Source organism: Camelus dromedarius, chromosome 4 (assembly GCF_036321535.1).
Source record: "Camelus dromedarius isolate mCamDro1 chromosome 4, mCamDro1.pat, whole genome shotgun sequence".
Taxonomy (NCBI): Eukaryota; Metazoa; Chordata; class Mammalia; order Artiodactyla; family Camelidae; genus Camelus; species Camelus dromedarius.
The window spans coordinates 44,330,054-44,346,750 of record NC_087439.1 but is presented as its reverse complement, the minus strand read 5'-3'; the positions used below and the strand labels follow the sequence as shown (position 1 = coordinate 44,346,750).

General features: G+C 36.3%; 1 protein-coding gene across 1 annotated transcript; it reads left to right on the top strand.

Moving 5' to 3' along the window:
• Nucleotides 1-524: 524 nt before the first annotated feature.
• SPC25 (SPC25 component of NDC80 kinetochore complex) lies at nucleotides 525-16,655 on the top strand. The gene is made up of 7 exons (XM_064484886.1): nucleotides 525-673; nucleotides 1,509-1,661; nucleotides 1,757-1,822; nucleotides 7,910-8,056; nucleotides 9,083-9,187; nucleotides 11,964-12,062; nucleotides 13,829-16,655. Exons 2-7 carry the CDS (start codon nucleotides 1,523-1,525, stop codon nucleotides 13,951-13,953), a joined length of 681 nt encoding a protein of 226 aa, XP_064340956.1. The 5' UTR covers nucleotides 525-673; nucleotides 1,509-1,522; the 3' UTR covers nucleotides 13,954-16,655.
• Nucleotides 16,656-16,697: the final 42 nt, after the last annotated feature.

The window sequence follows — 16,697 nt, the reverse complement described above, 5'->3', positions numbered from 1 at the left end:
AGTTTTGATCATTGAGTTTCTATTATGACAGGGACTACCAATACCAGGTACTACTGCCTTTGAATGTTTCTGTTTTAATTTACAGGATCAAAAACAGAGAATCAAGAAATTTTGGAAGTATTATTATTAGAAACCAGTGAACAGTAATATTTCAGCCACTTCCCAGTGAGGAGTTATTAAATCATGAGATAGATTAAACGGTATTTTTATTAGCTTTTTTGTTTTTAATTAGTTTTATTTAAGCTACGGGTAGTACCAAAGAAGAGGGTATATACTTGGCAACAGAATACAATTAAAGTATTTATATTTGTTGCGGAAACCTTTATTTGAAACGGATGAATGGACTGTGGGTCTAGTCCTCCAAAAACTATTATTATTTTTCGAAGCGGAGCTGAATCTGACCTTCTCTCAGAAAGAACTACCAATCCCAGAACTCCAACATTCCCGCGAGAATTCCGGAGGGCTAGCTCAACCAATCCCTCCACGGAGAGCTTATGCTATCAGCCAATCAGAAGGCGAATGGGCATCCAAAGGCGGGAGGCGGAAGGCGCCCCAGGTTTGAAATAGGAAAGTTGGCGCGGCTGCGGAAGCCGACCTAGGAGACTGACTGTTGGCTGGCGTCGGTTAAGGTGTTGTGTAGGGCAGGGGGCCGGGCTCAGGCCTGCCCTAGAAGGTAAGTGAGTGGCGGGGGTGAGGGACGGCGTTGGGAATTGAACTGGGTTCCCGGAGCTTCCTGTCGCGTTAGGGGAAAGTGGGTTTGGAGGCGGAATGCGCGTTTTCGGGAACGGTGGCTATGAAATGCGCGTCTCGTTGCTGTTTGGGCGTCTGGGCCTCGCGGAGTGAGCAGCGGCTAGGCTTAGGGGTTTTGCGTTTCACCGAAGAGTTGTCTTCTGGGAAGATTTTATGTCATTGGGAAGGTTTTAACGTTACAGAGAACTGGTGGGTCTGGAGTCTTAGAGGACGTCCTTTTACAGAGGAGGATAGTGAAGCCCGGAGTGTCCCGGTCGCTTGTATAGGTCCTGCACTAAACCCACTAAACTCCCCTGCAGTCTCCATTTTACCGCTACTTTTCCCGATGTGCGGGTGGGGGAGGGACAGGCAGGGTGGACGCGTGGGGTTTTATCCTATGAAAGGGGGCCCGCCAACTGGGACCTCCAAATCCAGACTGGAATTGGAAAGGTCTGAGTTGGAAAGGGCCTTAGACGTCACCAATTTTACTTACGAGAAAACGGAGGCAGAGTCATTTTCCCAGGGTCAGAGAGCTTGGAAGTATTCTGTGCAGTTACACTACTAATGAATTCCTAGGAGGTAAGGGTGGCCTGAATTCGTGCTGCCCCTTGACCATAGTTAAGTCTAGGTAGTTATATCTGTCTTGGAATATCCAGAGTTAAAAATAAGTTGCAAACTATTTTCTAACAAAGGTCGAACTGCCAACAGATACTTGATTGGAGCTGTGGCTGATACGATTTCAATAACTTAAAAAATACTATGTCCTGTTTGTTTTGTAGCCTTGTCTTACAAAATGGTGGAGGACGAACTGGCACTGTTCGATAAAAGCATAAATGAATTTTGGAATAAATTCAAAAGCACTGTAAGTGACACCTCCTGTCAGATGGTGGGACTAAGAGATACCTACAAGGACTCTATTAAAGCGTTTGCAGGTACCTTAAGTTCATTTGTAACATGCTGTTTTTGTTGTTTGTTTTTTAGTGTTATTTCAGCTGAATTGAAACTTCAGTTCCACTTTCTCTTTCAGAAAAGCTGTCTGTGAAATTAAAGGAGGAAGAACGAATGGTCGAGATGTTTCTGGAATATCAAAATCGTATGTGGCAAACTGTAGAAACAGATCACAGGGGTTTTTCTTTTTTAACATGTTTATGAAATTCCTCATATAAGTAAAATAATGTATATATATGTACAATGTATAACATAAAAATAATATTTATGTACGTGTAGCTTTATAAATAGAACATCCCATGTTATACCATCTTCTCTCACTTTCTAGAACTAAGCAGTATTTAGTTTAGTGTTGTTTTACATGTTATATAAATGGCATCATTTTGTATATATTCTGTCCCTTTTTTCACTGAGCATTATACTTGTGAGATTCATCTATACTGATGTGTAAATGCCCATGTATTTTAAAAACGAGTTTGTTTACACATTGGAAATCATAGATTGGGGTTTGAAAAGCTGGAGTTCTCTCGGTTTTTTGGGGGGTAGGATTAATACTCTTGACAGTTTTTCCCTTCATATTTTTACTACTGTCCTTGCCTTCTCTTTTCTGCCACTCTGCACATTGTCCAGAGTGGATTGGCAGCTTTAATTGAATTCTTACACACAGACTTACAGCCACAGGCCAAAATCTACTGGAGATACTAAATTTAGCAGCACCATGTTTTGAACACTTAAGTCAGAGTGTCTTTACAGGGGACATGTGTTCTTAATTTGCCACAGGTTTTTCTGTTTTGCTTTGCTTTGATCATTTACCTTACTCGTTATCTGCCACTGAAGGTGTTTGATTGGGAACACCTGGTAGGCTATTATGGTAGGCTTTTACCCATGTTTGCTTTCTAAGCTGCCCTGAAGCTTCTGTGCCCTTTCATTGCTTCTTTTTCCCTCTGTAACCAGCAGCAGAAACGAAAAGCATTTTTGTGCGTGTGTATGTAAGAGAGATACTGAGTTTAGATCCTTTAAACACGGTTGGTTTGTAGAATCTGTAGGGCTGAAAAATTAAGTTTGAAACTGAATTTTCACTACTATGGGTCTCAAAATGTGTTCTTAAAGATTATCTGTAGTGTGAAGATGTGTTCTAAATAGTGTAACATCTAAAAGCATTATCAACTATTTTTCTTTAAAAATGTAAGTTTATACTGGAGCAGAAATACAGTTTACCTAAGTTTAATGAATTCATCCAACATTTGACTGCTGTTTGCCAAGCACCAAGGAGACAACAATGCATAAGGTGTAATCTATACACTGCTCACAATTTAGTGTGAGATACAGACAGGAAAACCACAATTGCAATAAGTTGTAATAGTTTCTATAATAATGGGTTGGGTGCTGAGTGAGCATGGAATCTGGAGAGCATAACTTTTCTAGTGAGGATTGTAGAACATTTAACAGCTAACCCTTACCTTGTATACTTTGCATCAGGCCCTGCTCTGAGCTCTTTGTGTATAGTGCCTCACTGAATCATCACGACAATCTCAGGAGGTATATTTACTGTTTTTAATCCTACTTAATGGATGAGGAATTAGGCACAGACAGATTATGTAAGTTGCTCAAGGTCAGACAGCCGGTAATCAACAGAAACATGATCTGAATGTGCAGTCTGTCACATTGCCTTGGAGAAGGTCCCATAGAGGAGGGATAGAAAAGTTCATCAGATTCAGCATTATATTCTAGAAGAGGGAAGAGCATGTGGGATGTGGTAGAAACTTGAGAGCTTGTTGAGTTCTGGGATGGCTCAAGCAGTGTGGATGGGGAGTGGCAGAGAAATGGCTGGTCAGATGATGAAGTACGTTGTGTGTTGGGCAGAGGAGTTTAAGCTTTGTTCTTCAGGAAATTAAGAAGTTGCTACAGAATTTCAATAATATGGGAAATAAATACTGGAAATAATACTGGAATATAATATGGGATTTGTTATTTTGGACAAAGTACTCTGGGAGTGTCATGGACAATAAACGGGAGTGAGATGGTGAGCCAGAAAGACACCAGTTAAGGAACAAGCTAATGCAGTAGTTCAGGCAAACAGGATGGCTTGGACCAGTGACAGCTGTGAGGAGGTAGGCTCATGACTAATGACCTGGTTGTGAGGACACGACGTGGGCTAGGATTTCTTTCTTCTGCCTGGACTACAGGCCAGTGGTGATGCATTTACTAAGTGAGGAACTTAAAGAGGAGTGTGTTTTCAGAGGGGGAGGGAGATGTAGATGGTTCCTTTTCAATGTGTTGAGTGAATACACTGAGGTTACCATGCTGTGGGCCTTGCAGGTGGAGATGTCTGGAAGCAATGGTTGTATTGATTTGGAGGCCAGATGGGAAAAGAGCCCTTTGCTGAAGATAGAGATTTGGGATTCTCCAGTGTATTTTTGGGGTGGAAGCTGTGGAAGAATGTGTAGAGTGAGAGACAACCAAGAATAGTAGTTAGCATTTGTAGGGTTTTTATGGTCGCCTGGTATTGTGCTGACATCTTTACATACATCTCTTTCAGCCCTCCTAACAGTTCTCCAAAGTAGGTGTCATTGTTATTGTCATCGTCATTACTCCCATTTTACTGAGGAGATTATTGACTCAGAGGGATTGTGATTTTTCTCCAGATCATCCTATTGCCTCAAGAGGCCTTGTTCACACTAACAGGGTTACATTCTTCTCCATACTTTGAGAGGGAGGTCAATGGAAAGGACCAGGAGGGACAGAATTAGCAACTGGAGAGCAGAGGAAGAAAGAGAGACAGTCTCAGAAACTAGAAAAGAGAAGAACCAAGACGGAGTGGGTTGTGACAGATAGGTCTTACAGGTAAAAACTGAAAGGTTCTCTCGGAATTTAGTCATTTGGAGGAAAATGGACCTTAAGTGAGAGTCAGTTTTAGTGGAGTGTTGTGGGCAGAGGTCCCACTGGAGTTAGGAGATGAAGAGAGAGTGTGGAATGCTTTCAGGAAGCTTAAATGGAAGAGAGTGGCTACACTGGGACAGAGTGACTTGGGTGAGCTTTTCCTTTCATTTTTAAGGTATCCACCCTCAAATGAATATGTTCATTTATTGCAGGAAAGAAGTCAGAGGGGAAGTAAATGCTGGGGAAAAAAGAGGAGGATAATTGGGAGGATAGAGGGGGAGAAATCTGGCTGAGCCTTGGAGAAGGAGCCGCTGTTCCTCTGGCAGGAGAGGGTGCTGATGTGAGGGAACTCATTCACTACCACATGCTTGTTGAGAAGCAACTTGGCCAGCTGCTCTTTTAGGAAGATGCCGCAGAGAGCAAATTAGCCTAAAATAAGAGCATCTGTTCCTCCTATTTATGATGAGGAAGATCATCTACTGAAAGTGAGAAGTATCTCCCGTGGGCTAGGCTCTTCAGTCATTTTAAATCCTGAGGTCTGTACAAGACAGATTTGTTTTGCAGATGGAGAAGTTAAAAGCTCACTGAGGTTGGGGAACTTGCCTAAGATCAGCCTAAGATCATACATTTTAAAGGTAGAAGATAGCGAATTGCAGCCAGAATGTCAGTGCTCTTTCCAGTGTGCCACACTCACCTTGCCACATGGAAGGGAAAGTGTGAGGGAGGGTTCCTAGGGAGCAGTGAAAGCGAACTATGGACCCTGGAGAAAAAAGAGACAGCTGACTGTAAACACAGTAACAGTCATGCAATATGGAGGGCCCTTCCCTTTGTATTTGGCACAAATCAACATGGTTCTTCAAATGTTAGAATAAAAACACTCACACATAGAGTATTTACATATCACTTAATAGTTTAAAACTTTTCACACTATTATTGGATACTCTAACCCTGTGGGGTAAAGGAATGGGGCAGCCAATAATATCCTCATTATACAAATGAGGAAAAGAGGCCCCACAGATGTAATTTGATTAAGGGCCTTGGGTGACAACTGAGAAACCAACCAGGAACTGAAACCTTTTGACTTTAAATTTGCATCTCTTTTGCAGTACAATTAGGCTTAATTTTCCTTAAAAGGTAGCATTTTTCTTTCCGGTAATTTTCATAAGATGTTCATTTTAAATTATACCTAATATATTGTGATCATGTCCACATTCTTGGAAAATTCAGAAAAATAAACAAAAGCCCTGTAATGTTGAGATCCACACTTAAAATGGCTTTGTAGTAACTTTTCATGTGCTATGGAGGGTTTTTAAGATAATTGTGTTCATGGTATCATGTAACTTTGTATCATTTTTTTCTTTTATCATCATGGGAGTATTTTCCCACATTACTAAATTCTTTGAAAATATAGTCTACCTTATTGATTATATTCTGTATTAATAATTTACTTATGAGTCATTTAGGATGTTTTCAGTTTTTCAACATTATAAATAACACTGAAAATTTTTTGTATGTAAATACTTGCACACATACTGTTTTCTTAGGGTAATTTTGTAAAAATGAAATTACTGGATCAAAGGACATGAATATCCTTAAGAGTTGTTTTGCAAAGTCAAAAATATTTTCCACAAGAACTCTAGTATTTTGCATTCATCTCAGCACTAGGTATTATTTTTGTAAGTAGTGTTGTAATAAATGAAAATTGGTATGCTATTGGCTTTATTTGCATTTCTGTGATTACTGTGCTTAAATTATCTTTTGTATTTATTAACCACCTGCATTTTATGTTTCCTCTGTTCATTCTTCTATTTGTTTTTTCCTTAGGAATGTATATTTGTGTCTTCTTTAGATTAAGAATAGTAACCTGGTGGGAAAGGGTGTATAGCTCAGTGGTAGAACATGTGCTGAGCATGCATGAGGTTCTGGGTTCAATCCCATTTACTAAAAAGAAAAAAAAAAGGAGGAACCTGTTGGGGGAAAATAGTTTAATGGTCAAAAGTGTGGCCTTTGAAGTTAAGACCTGAGTTTGAATCCAGGTCTTACTATTCACTGCATCCTAGTGAACAGCCATGGGCAAGTAATTGAAGTGCTGAATCTTTTTTTCTTCTTTTAAAAAAGAAAGACCTGAATAATAATTATATTATTGTGAAACTTAAATAAATTTATATAAATATAAGAACAAAGTATTTAGCATATAGTGGAGTTTTATGCTTATTTGAATCAAATATGAGTTTATTTGCTTCAGTCTGCCTTTTTCTTTGATTTCTTTTTGCCTTTAAGTAAAAAGATTTCCCCATAGAGTTAATTTTATATTCACAGATACTGCCTTTTAGATTTCATAAAATTTCATTTTGTATTTAAATATTTAATAAATGTGGATTTTATTTTGGATTTCAGCACTGTTTGGGGAACAATCTACTCTTGATTTATGACATTTATCATATTACTTTCCTAAATATACCAACATTTGTCTGGGACTGTCTTTTTATTTAATGGAGCTGTATGGCAGTTTGACTACTACACCACTATTAATAGTGTCACAGTCACAGATGCTAACTCTGATAGGGCAAGTCCCTTTCCTGGTTATTTTTCTTACCATATTTTCTTAACTATTCTTATCTATGTATTCGTCAGATAAATTTTATAGTGACTTTTTAGAACGTTCTTTTCTATTCTCTCCAAATTCCATTGGGGCTATATTAAATATAGAAGTGAATTTGGGAAATACTGACATCTTTATAATATTTAGAAGCTTAAAATGTTTCTTCATATATCCAGGTCAAATGTATGTCTCAGACAAATACTGCTTTTTTTTTTTTTTTTTCATACAGAGCCTACATATTTCTTCATCTAGATTGTTCCTGAATGTTGTGTTGCCAGCGTAAATGAGATTTCTTCTTTCCTTCCTCCCTGACTCCCTACCCCCTCTCTGCCTCTTCTATCTTTCTGGTATATTCTGGAATCACTTATGTAGCATTAAAATTAGCTATTTCTTCAAAGCATTTGTAAAGCTATCTTCTAGAGTTTCATTGTCTTTGGTGATGGTTTTATTTATGTGCCTGTTTGAACAGGAAAGCTGCGAATGTAATGATCTGATCTTGTATTTCTTGGTTTAATTTATTTAGTATTCTCATTTTAAAAAGCATTTTTGTCTCATTTTTATTTTCAAAGACAAGTAGGAAAGAGTAGATTAGGATTTTGTTCTTTTACAGTTTTTGAATCATTAGGAAATGCTTATCAATTAAAACATTCTTTATTAATCTTATGAAAGTATTTTGTGCTTTTTTAATCTTAGATACGTGTTGCTGGGCAGTGCATATAGATTCTAGCTAATACTCTGTGCTTCTTACAGAGATCTGCAGGCAAAATAAGCTCATTCAAGAAAAAAAAGATAATTTGTTAAAGTTGATTGCTGAAGTAAAAGGCAAAAAGCAGGAATTGGAAGCACTGACTGCAAATATCCAGGATCTTAAGGAAGAATATGCTCGGAAGAAGGAAAGTAAGTTTCCAGTGGTGCATGTACCTAAATTTCAAAGTGGTGACAGTTCATAGTGATACACATCTTGCCTTCTCCCCAGTTCATTGCCAAAAGTAGATTACATACTTCAGGGGCAGAGCCAGCCACTCACCTCTGCAAGGTGTCTGTGAAGTTTGCTAAGTGGGTTTTATTTTCTTGGGTTTTGCTTAAAAGTCCTTTTGACTTCTAATGGAACTAGAGAATAATGAAATTGATATGAGAGTTTAATTAAGCAGAGTGACAGACAATTTCACTAAATAAGATTTGCCTGGGAGAAACTATAGTGTAATTTATGCAACAAATTTATTGATCACACATTCTCTGCCAGGAACTATTAAACATGCTTTTTATGATGCAAAGCTTCTTTGTCTAAGACTTCCATATTTTTAAAAAATGGTGCTTCCTTTAGATAGGAGCTTTGTTTGCCCACAAACAAAATAAGCAGTTCTCATTTCTCTTCAAAATAGCAGTTTGTCTTGTGAATACTTTTTCTTACAGAGTTTGTGTGCAAGTATGCATTATTTTTCTTATCTGTTAAGTATTACTTAGGGAATATTGTGCTAAGTTTAAACAAAAATGCGAAACCAGCGTGAAATAAGGATGACCTCCTATGAGAAGTAGTTATGTTTAAAAGAATAGAATGTTTTTCCAATAAAGCAATTTATACATTTTTGGCTAACCGGAAAAAAGCAAAATAGTATACAAGATGTCTTTATATCTCTGCTAGCCATGTAGGTCCTTGGCCTATTCATGCTACTACATAATAGAACAAAAATTATTCCATCACTACCTGTACATATTGTCTCATGCAGTTTTTCCTTCCAACTTGAGTGAAGAGAAGCCTGCTTTGCTAGTTGGTAGAGGTAGAAACTGTAATAAATGTAAGCAGATTCATTTGCCTTGCATCATTTTAATAGTTGTTTTTAAGTTTTTTAATTAATTAAATGAACATTAATTGAGTGTTATTTAAAATATTTGACATTCAGTGTTTGTGTTTTTTAAACATAGCTATTTCCAGTGCTAACAAAGCTAATGAAGAGAGGTTGAAAAGGCTACAGAAATCAGCAGTTGTGTATAAAGATCGACTTGGCCTAGAAATTCGAAAAATCTATGGTAAGTACATTAACGTAAGAAAAACAAAGATGAGAAGAGTCTGTCTTTTTTTAAGTAGTAGAGAATTTTAAAAATATTTTCAACTAAAATAATGATCACATCAATAACTTTTTAGATGGTAGAAAAAAAATTACAAAATTTTTATCACCCTAACATATACTGATGCCTTGGTTATTTATCATCTAGTATTTTAATAAATGTATTTTAGGCATGGTTGCCAACATGCAAATAATTTTTATTCTTTGTTCTTACTAGCGGTGTATGATTAGTATTTCTCTAGTTATTATAGCCTTCATAATAGCAATTTTAAAATGGTGGTGTAATAATTCATTCCGTAAGTGTAGCATAATTTATTCAGTCTTTTACCTGTTGTTGCTTTTATATACTGCTTCTAAGTTAGCATTTGGATTTTGCATTTTTCAGTTTTAGAAATACTGTAGTGAACATAGATGTCTCCATTTTCTTGGTATAATTTCCATGGAATTCCCAGAGATGAATTAATTGGGTTAAAGCATATGAATAATCATAGCACTGAGTACAACCATATGATGAGTCATGAGTCCTAGTGAATCTTCAAATCTGTAATGGTCTTGGTGACCTCCGACACACCAGCCAACGACCAGTCTTACAAGCAGGCCTTTGTCTGGTTCTGGGAATAGCATTCTCAGGCCTGCTGTGTAAACTCCTTTATGCAATCTGTCTACAATGTAAAGAGTAGCCATTTCATTGTATGAATGCCAGAATATAGTTTTTTAAAGTTTTTTTTTTTTTTGACAGTTGACTAGATATAATTGAAAATATTTTTTAAATGCATTTCATTAATTATTAATGAAAATGTGATTTTTTTTTTCCTATCTGTTTACTAATTATATTTCTTTCTTAGATAGATTGGGCCCTTTATCCATATATCTGTTAGTCTTGGCTTTGGGGTTTTTTTCCTATCAGAATGAGTTTTTAATACGAAATACTAATAACCTTTGCTTAGAGGAGAACATAAGGTCCAGCTCTGAACTTTTGATCCATTGGTCTCTAAGTATATAGTCACCTTTATCCTGAGGTGCTTTTTTGTGTTTAGTTTTGTTTCAAAACCAGTTTTAAAGCTTTAAAATTATTTCTAGATTTAAAGTAGAAGTTTCTTATAGTCCTCAAAGTCAGGAAATAATGTTAAAAAGAAGAGACAAGACGTTAAATTTCATTTTGCCTAACTGATTATCTTCTGAAATCTTCTTTGGCATGCATATCTCTCATTACTGTTAACAGTTTTAAAAAACCTCATGTACTGACAGTTATTTCATTCTGAATTGAAATGCAAGACTAGTTTTTTTTCAGAGTTTCTGAAAATATCTTTCTATAATTAAAAGAATTTTTTATGCTGTAGAGTAAAACTAAAATGCATGTGAATTTCTACTTTGTGGCTGCCATTTTGAATTTCTACCAGGTATTTACTCTTTAGTGAATATTTGGAGGTCTTTTTGAAAATAGGCTTTAAGTCCAGATAACTGCAGAAAAAGTCAAATTTGTTTGACAACACAATTTTTAAATTGTGGTTAAATATATATAACAGGATTTGCCATTTTAACTCTGTTTTATTGTACAATTCAGTGGCATGAATTATATTCACAATATTGTGCAACCATTACCACTGTCTATTTCCAAAATTTTTCATCACTACGGACAGAAACTCTGTACCCATTAAATAATTCCCATTCCTCTCTTCTCCTAGCCCCTAATAAACTCTAATTTACTTTATCTGCAAACTTGCCTAATCTAGGTATTTCTTATAAGTGGAATTACAGTATTTGTCCTTTTGTGTCTGGCTTATTTCACTTAGCATAATGTTTTCAAGGTTCATCTATATTGTAGCATGTATCCGAACATCATTCCTTTTTATGGCTGAATAATATTCCATTGTATATACACCATATTTGTTTATGTATTCATCTGTTAGTGGACACTGGGCTATTCTTACCTTTTGGCTGCTGTGATAATGTTGCTGTGAACACTGCTTACAGTTACCTATTTGAGTCTCTATTTTCAGTTCTTTTGAGTATGTACCTTGGAATTGCTGGGTCATATTGTAATTCTTTGCCTAAACTTCTTGAGGAACTGCCAAACTATTTTCTAGAGCAGCTACACCATTTTACATTCCCACCAGCAACTTACAAGGGTTCCAATTTCTCTACATCTTCGCCAGCATTGTTACTTATTTGTTTGTTTGTTTATTGTCATCCTAGTAGGTGTGAAATGTTGTCTCATTGTAGTTTTGGTTTATATATTTCCAGTGATTAGTGATATTGAGTATCTCTTCATGTGCTTATTAGCCATTTGTATATATTCTTTGGAGAAATGTCTATTCAGGTCCCTTTGTCCATTTTTGAATTGGGTTTTTCTTTTTGTTGTTCATTTGCTAAGATTTTTTTTAATATATTATTATATATTAAACCCGTATCAGATCTATGATTTGCAGGTATTTCCTTCATTCTCTGGGTTGTATTTTCACTCTCTGGAGTGTCCTTTTGAGGACAAAGTGTGTAATTTTGATGTAATCCAGTTTATCTATTTCTTGTTGTTGCTTGTGCTTTTGATGATAGTTAAACTACAGTGCATTTCGAAGCTAATTTGTAATTAGCACATTTGGAGATGTTGGGTAAGTGACTGTATGTACCTAGCAGTGTAGATATTGCTCAGAGGTGGCGGTAAGAATGCTCATCTCTGTTAAGAGCTTTGGCACAATAAAATAATTCTCATACTAAATAATTTAATCTCTTTTTTTCAGGTGATAAATTGCAGTTTATATTCACTAATATTGACCCTAAACATCCTGAGAGCCCATTTATGTTTTCCCTGTGCCTAAACGAAGCAAGGGACTATGAAGGTATGTACTTCCATCTCTTAATTGGTGCTTAAGACTAGCGTCTCAAAATGTTCCTTGACTTAGAATATAAAGTAACATGAGGGCAAGTAACATTCCACAAGCTATTGCTTTCTTTTCCAGTCTTGCTTCTTGGGATGTAGTCTTCTAAAGGCTTTGAGTGTAGTTTTGATTTATAGATACGATCCAGGAGTCTTAATAAGTAACTTGTCTTTGGGATGGCACAGTGCCACAGTGGCTAAAAAATCTAAAAGACTGAAGTTCACTGTATTTCATATGCAAGATGAATTACCCTCTTAGAGAACTTAAAACAGAGCTAAAGCTATAAAGGATATGACTGCCCAAATGTGAATATTGTAAGTTATCCAAGTAGATGATTTTAAAATCAAGTGTAAAATCAGAATGTGATAATTTATTTGCCCAAAAATAAATTTAAAAAATTTATCCTATCCTGAAAATCCCACATGTTGGTAAGTTAGCTTAGTTACTGATTCTGCTACTGGCCAGAAGGTCATTGTTGTACGGGGAATATATATGTTTGGTAATAGTGTGAACAAGAAGAAAACGAAAATTTACTTCTCTCTTTTTTATCATTCTAATCCTTCCTTTAAAGTAACCTTACTGGAATTCAGAAAAATGGTTCTTAGCTCTTTATACCTGTGCTCTCATCTTGAAGCATTTATAGCCGACAGAGACACTCGGCTGAACTGCCGAATTGGCTCCCTAATGTGCCCTAGTGACTCAATTCCTATTCTAATGGAACTTATGTTTTAGGAATCTAATTCAGGTACAGATGTTTCTTTTTTTCTCTTTAGGTAAATATCTTCTAATCTGATAGTGAATACTAAATTTTAAAAGGCAAACCCAAAAACCTCTTACCTAGCTTCTCAATTTCCTCCAAATTGAATAGCCTCTATTGCTATATAGTGTCATAGTATTTGATAATGTATTAAAATAGAATCTACAGTATAAATTTTGAAACAAGAGCTCTTTGCTGTTCTTCCCTGCTTTGGTCATGGGCCTTGTTTCCTAAGCAGTCTCTGCAAAAGATCTGGAAATCTGATGGTTGAAATTCTTCTCCTTGGACAAAGGACAAGATTTATGGTAGAGAAAGTTGGATCATTCCTTTCCTTTGAGCACCTTCACTAGAGACTCGCTCCCAGTATATACCAGCTGGTACAGCTGCGTACTGGGGCCATATTGTTTGTGATCTTGAGTCTCATTGATTAGTGGGCCATGCAAATACCACTTTGGGAATAGCAGCTGCATGTTCTGATGATCTCCATTTCACTTATGCAACTTCAGATATTTCTTTCCACAGTTGTATGTTATTAAGGGTTTCCATTGGAAATGTTTTTTTTTTTTATCCAGTGGCCAGAAATTAGCAATGAGGCCACAGTTTTGAAGAGAAAACTGACTTAACAGTTTAAAAAAAAAATCTTAAAATAGTTTAAATAGTTAAAATATATGAGGAAGATGATAGGGAAAAGCATTCTGTTCTGTATCACTAAGCTCTTCAGTTCCTTGATTACCATCTGTTTAAATTTAAAGCAAGATTCTAGTACTTAATATTTTAATATTTAGAGATTAAATAAAGGAAAGGTCCAAAAGATAGGATATGAAAATCAAGTGTATCTATCATTCTATGCTGAAAGCATTTCAATAAAATGGAATCTAAATAATTTCAATCAGATGAGAGCATCTAAGTTAGAAATATTTATCTTCTATTAAAAAAAAAAACTCAAATTTTCTTCTTTTTTTCCTTCTAGTGTCAGATAGTGCTCCTCATCTTGAGTGCCTAGAAGAATTTCAGGAAAATGTAAGGAAGACCAATAATTTTTCAGCTTTTCTTGCCAATGTTCGGAAAGCTTTTACTGCTATGGTTTATAATTAATGTATAAATAGTATATAAAAAATGTTACCCCTATTGTGTATCAAGGCAAGTTTTTGTTATCCTTATCTTGTATCAAGTCAAGTTTTTGAAGGTCATGGACTAGTAATATTAAAAAATGAGAAGGCTGGGCCCAACCTAGGGTTTGCAGTTTTTAATATGTACTTCACAAAATACTGTCATCCTAATATCATAAAGGAAAGAATATTTTTATCTTAAACCAAGAGGGATCTAAAATTAAAATAAACGACAAACCTTTACATCAGAAGAAGGCTGATAGTATTCTCAGGTATGTGAAGTAAAATTCATATTTTATGGCAAGAGAAGAAAAATTTAAACCAATTCTCCACCCTTTGACCTCCTCTCTCCCCCTACTGTGCATTGTGCATCTGCACTGTGCAGCGATCAAGCCTCCCCCATCAGCAGGGACACCTGCTCAACCATAAAGAGCAGCATTCTCCTAGCATCAATAAGACAGCTCCTTAAAAGATCACATTCATTTTTTTTTTGATCACATTCCTTCTTGATCTTATAAGGAGTTACATGACCTACCAGAATGACACCTAGATCAGGATTATGTAAACTGTCAATAATACATCATTTGATGTACAGCCCTTTGTGTCATATAACTGTCTTTTGTTGTTGTTATTTTTTTTAACTTTCTTATTAATTTATAATCATTTTACAATGTTGTGTCAAATTCCATATAACTGTGTCTTGATTCCTAACTGGTGGAATAGTTCTCAGAGCTTTTTGAAATGCTTTTCCTGGGTTATAATCCTCAAATATGGCTCGAATAAAATTTTCCATTTCTTTCTTAGAACAACTGATTAACTTTTTTGTTGACATATTCTTGGCATAGTTGGCAGAATATCAGAGCCACGTGCCAGAGGACACCTGGAGTCTACCTAGAACCAGTGCTTGGTACCAGCATGGGCCCATTGAGCCCCATTAGCTTCTCAGTATTCCTCAGGTGTTCCAATGAGTTCTGTTGATATTTGGATCTCATTGTTTGGGTAATGATCCTAAAAATTTTATTTGAGCTGGTTTTCACTTAAGGCTTGGAGTCTTAAGGGGCACTGGTACATTTCCTAGGCAGGACCTAGGGGATCTGGGCGAGGGGCTCAGGGAAACATAGGTGGCTGGGTTTTTGTTAAATTTGTCTTAAATTGAAAAAATGAGTTGGTATATAATCTGAAGAAAACTTTTGCTAGTGAATGAGACACTGAATTATTCAGCTCCAAAGAATAAAGAGACATTTTGCTCCTTCCGGCCGCATGGCATCCTCAGGCAACTGAGGACCTCATGGAAGTGTCAGAGGATCAATCTTTGTGACCTGCAGCAGTCCCATAGGGAACCCTGCCTCAACAGTTAAGTAAGTACTACTTATCTGGGAGGTGCGACAGAGGCTGGTCACCTAGTCCTCCGAGCACCCATGACAGTTTTAGGCTGTCACAGGTAGAAACTGAGTCACGTAAAAGAAGTTGAACTGACCTGAGGGTAACTTCTTGGGAGCTAGACTCAGAAACAGCACAAGTGCAATCCGCCACGTTGTCTTCAGAAAGTTGTTCAGCTCACATCTCATATCTGAATTAGGCTATGAAATTAATACCAGGAAATTGTGCCTCAAAGGCCAAGCAGCTCCCATGCAAACAGCTGCCTATGGGAATACCAGCTGGGTTTATGTATGCTTGCAATTACTTAATTGGGAACTAAAGGAAATAGGGCCCTGAAGTGGCCAAGTTGGGGTTCTTTTGACTCTCCAAAACTGAATTTTGAGCACACAGTCAAAGCTGGCAGTCTTCTGTGCCTGCAGGGTCTACTGGAAACAACAGTGGTAAGTGTTTTTCTCTTTTCTAAAATTAGATTAGCAGGTTGTGTGTAGTGTTGTAGATATGTGGTATTGCGAAAATTAACTTGTAAAACAGCTCTATTTAATTGGCTTATAGGAAATTAAGTGCTTATATAAATACTCAGAAATAGAAAAGAATCTGGCCAGAATGAATTTGGGTTCACATGATCTGGGAGATATTTAGTATTGAATTAATATCTGGTATTAAAAGTTAGCTTAAGCTTGTTGGTTTGATTAATACAGATATGTCTTTAGAGTCATCAATATTAAATTTAATACTTTTATTGTACCTAGGTTTACTAGAAATCAGGGACATTAATTTTGTTACAAAGTTTGTCAGCAAGAAAAATAACGATATGACAAAACTTGTAAGGTAAATAAAATAGAGGTAAATGAGAAGACCTTTCAGGTAAACTCTTTAGGAATAATTGTGTTTTGGGAATGTCTGCCTTAAGGATAGTAGCTCCAGATTTTGGTAACATGAAACTAAACCGAGTTAAAATGAGATTTCATTCACTCTCTGGGTCACTTCAAATAGGATAAAACACTGGGACATTAATTGCTAGGCAGATCTAGTAAGTTTACCTACCTTTGCTTTCTTAGGAGGGGAAGACTAAAACATCAGTTTGTCAATCAGGTAATACTGGCAGGACAGTTTACAATTATTTTCTTCTTGGTTTTCACTAGAGATTAAGATTTTAAGGTTAAGAATGATAAGGGAAACATCTCAGTATGCAGGGAAAGTAGGACATGTGTTTTCGGCAAAGAAAGCATGAGGAATGAAAATGCATTTTGTTAAAGGAAAAAAGGTGGTTTTGTCCTCGAGCTGGTTGTTTCTGCATGGAAAAGAAAGTAAGGGACAGATTAATATGGAAACAAAGTTGTGGAAGGTTTA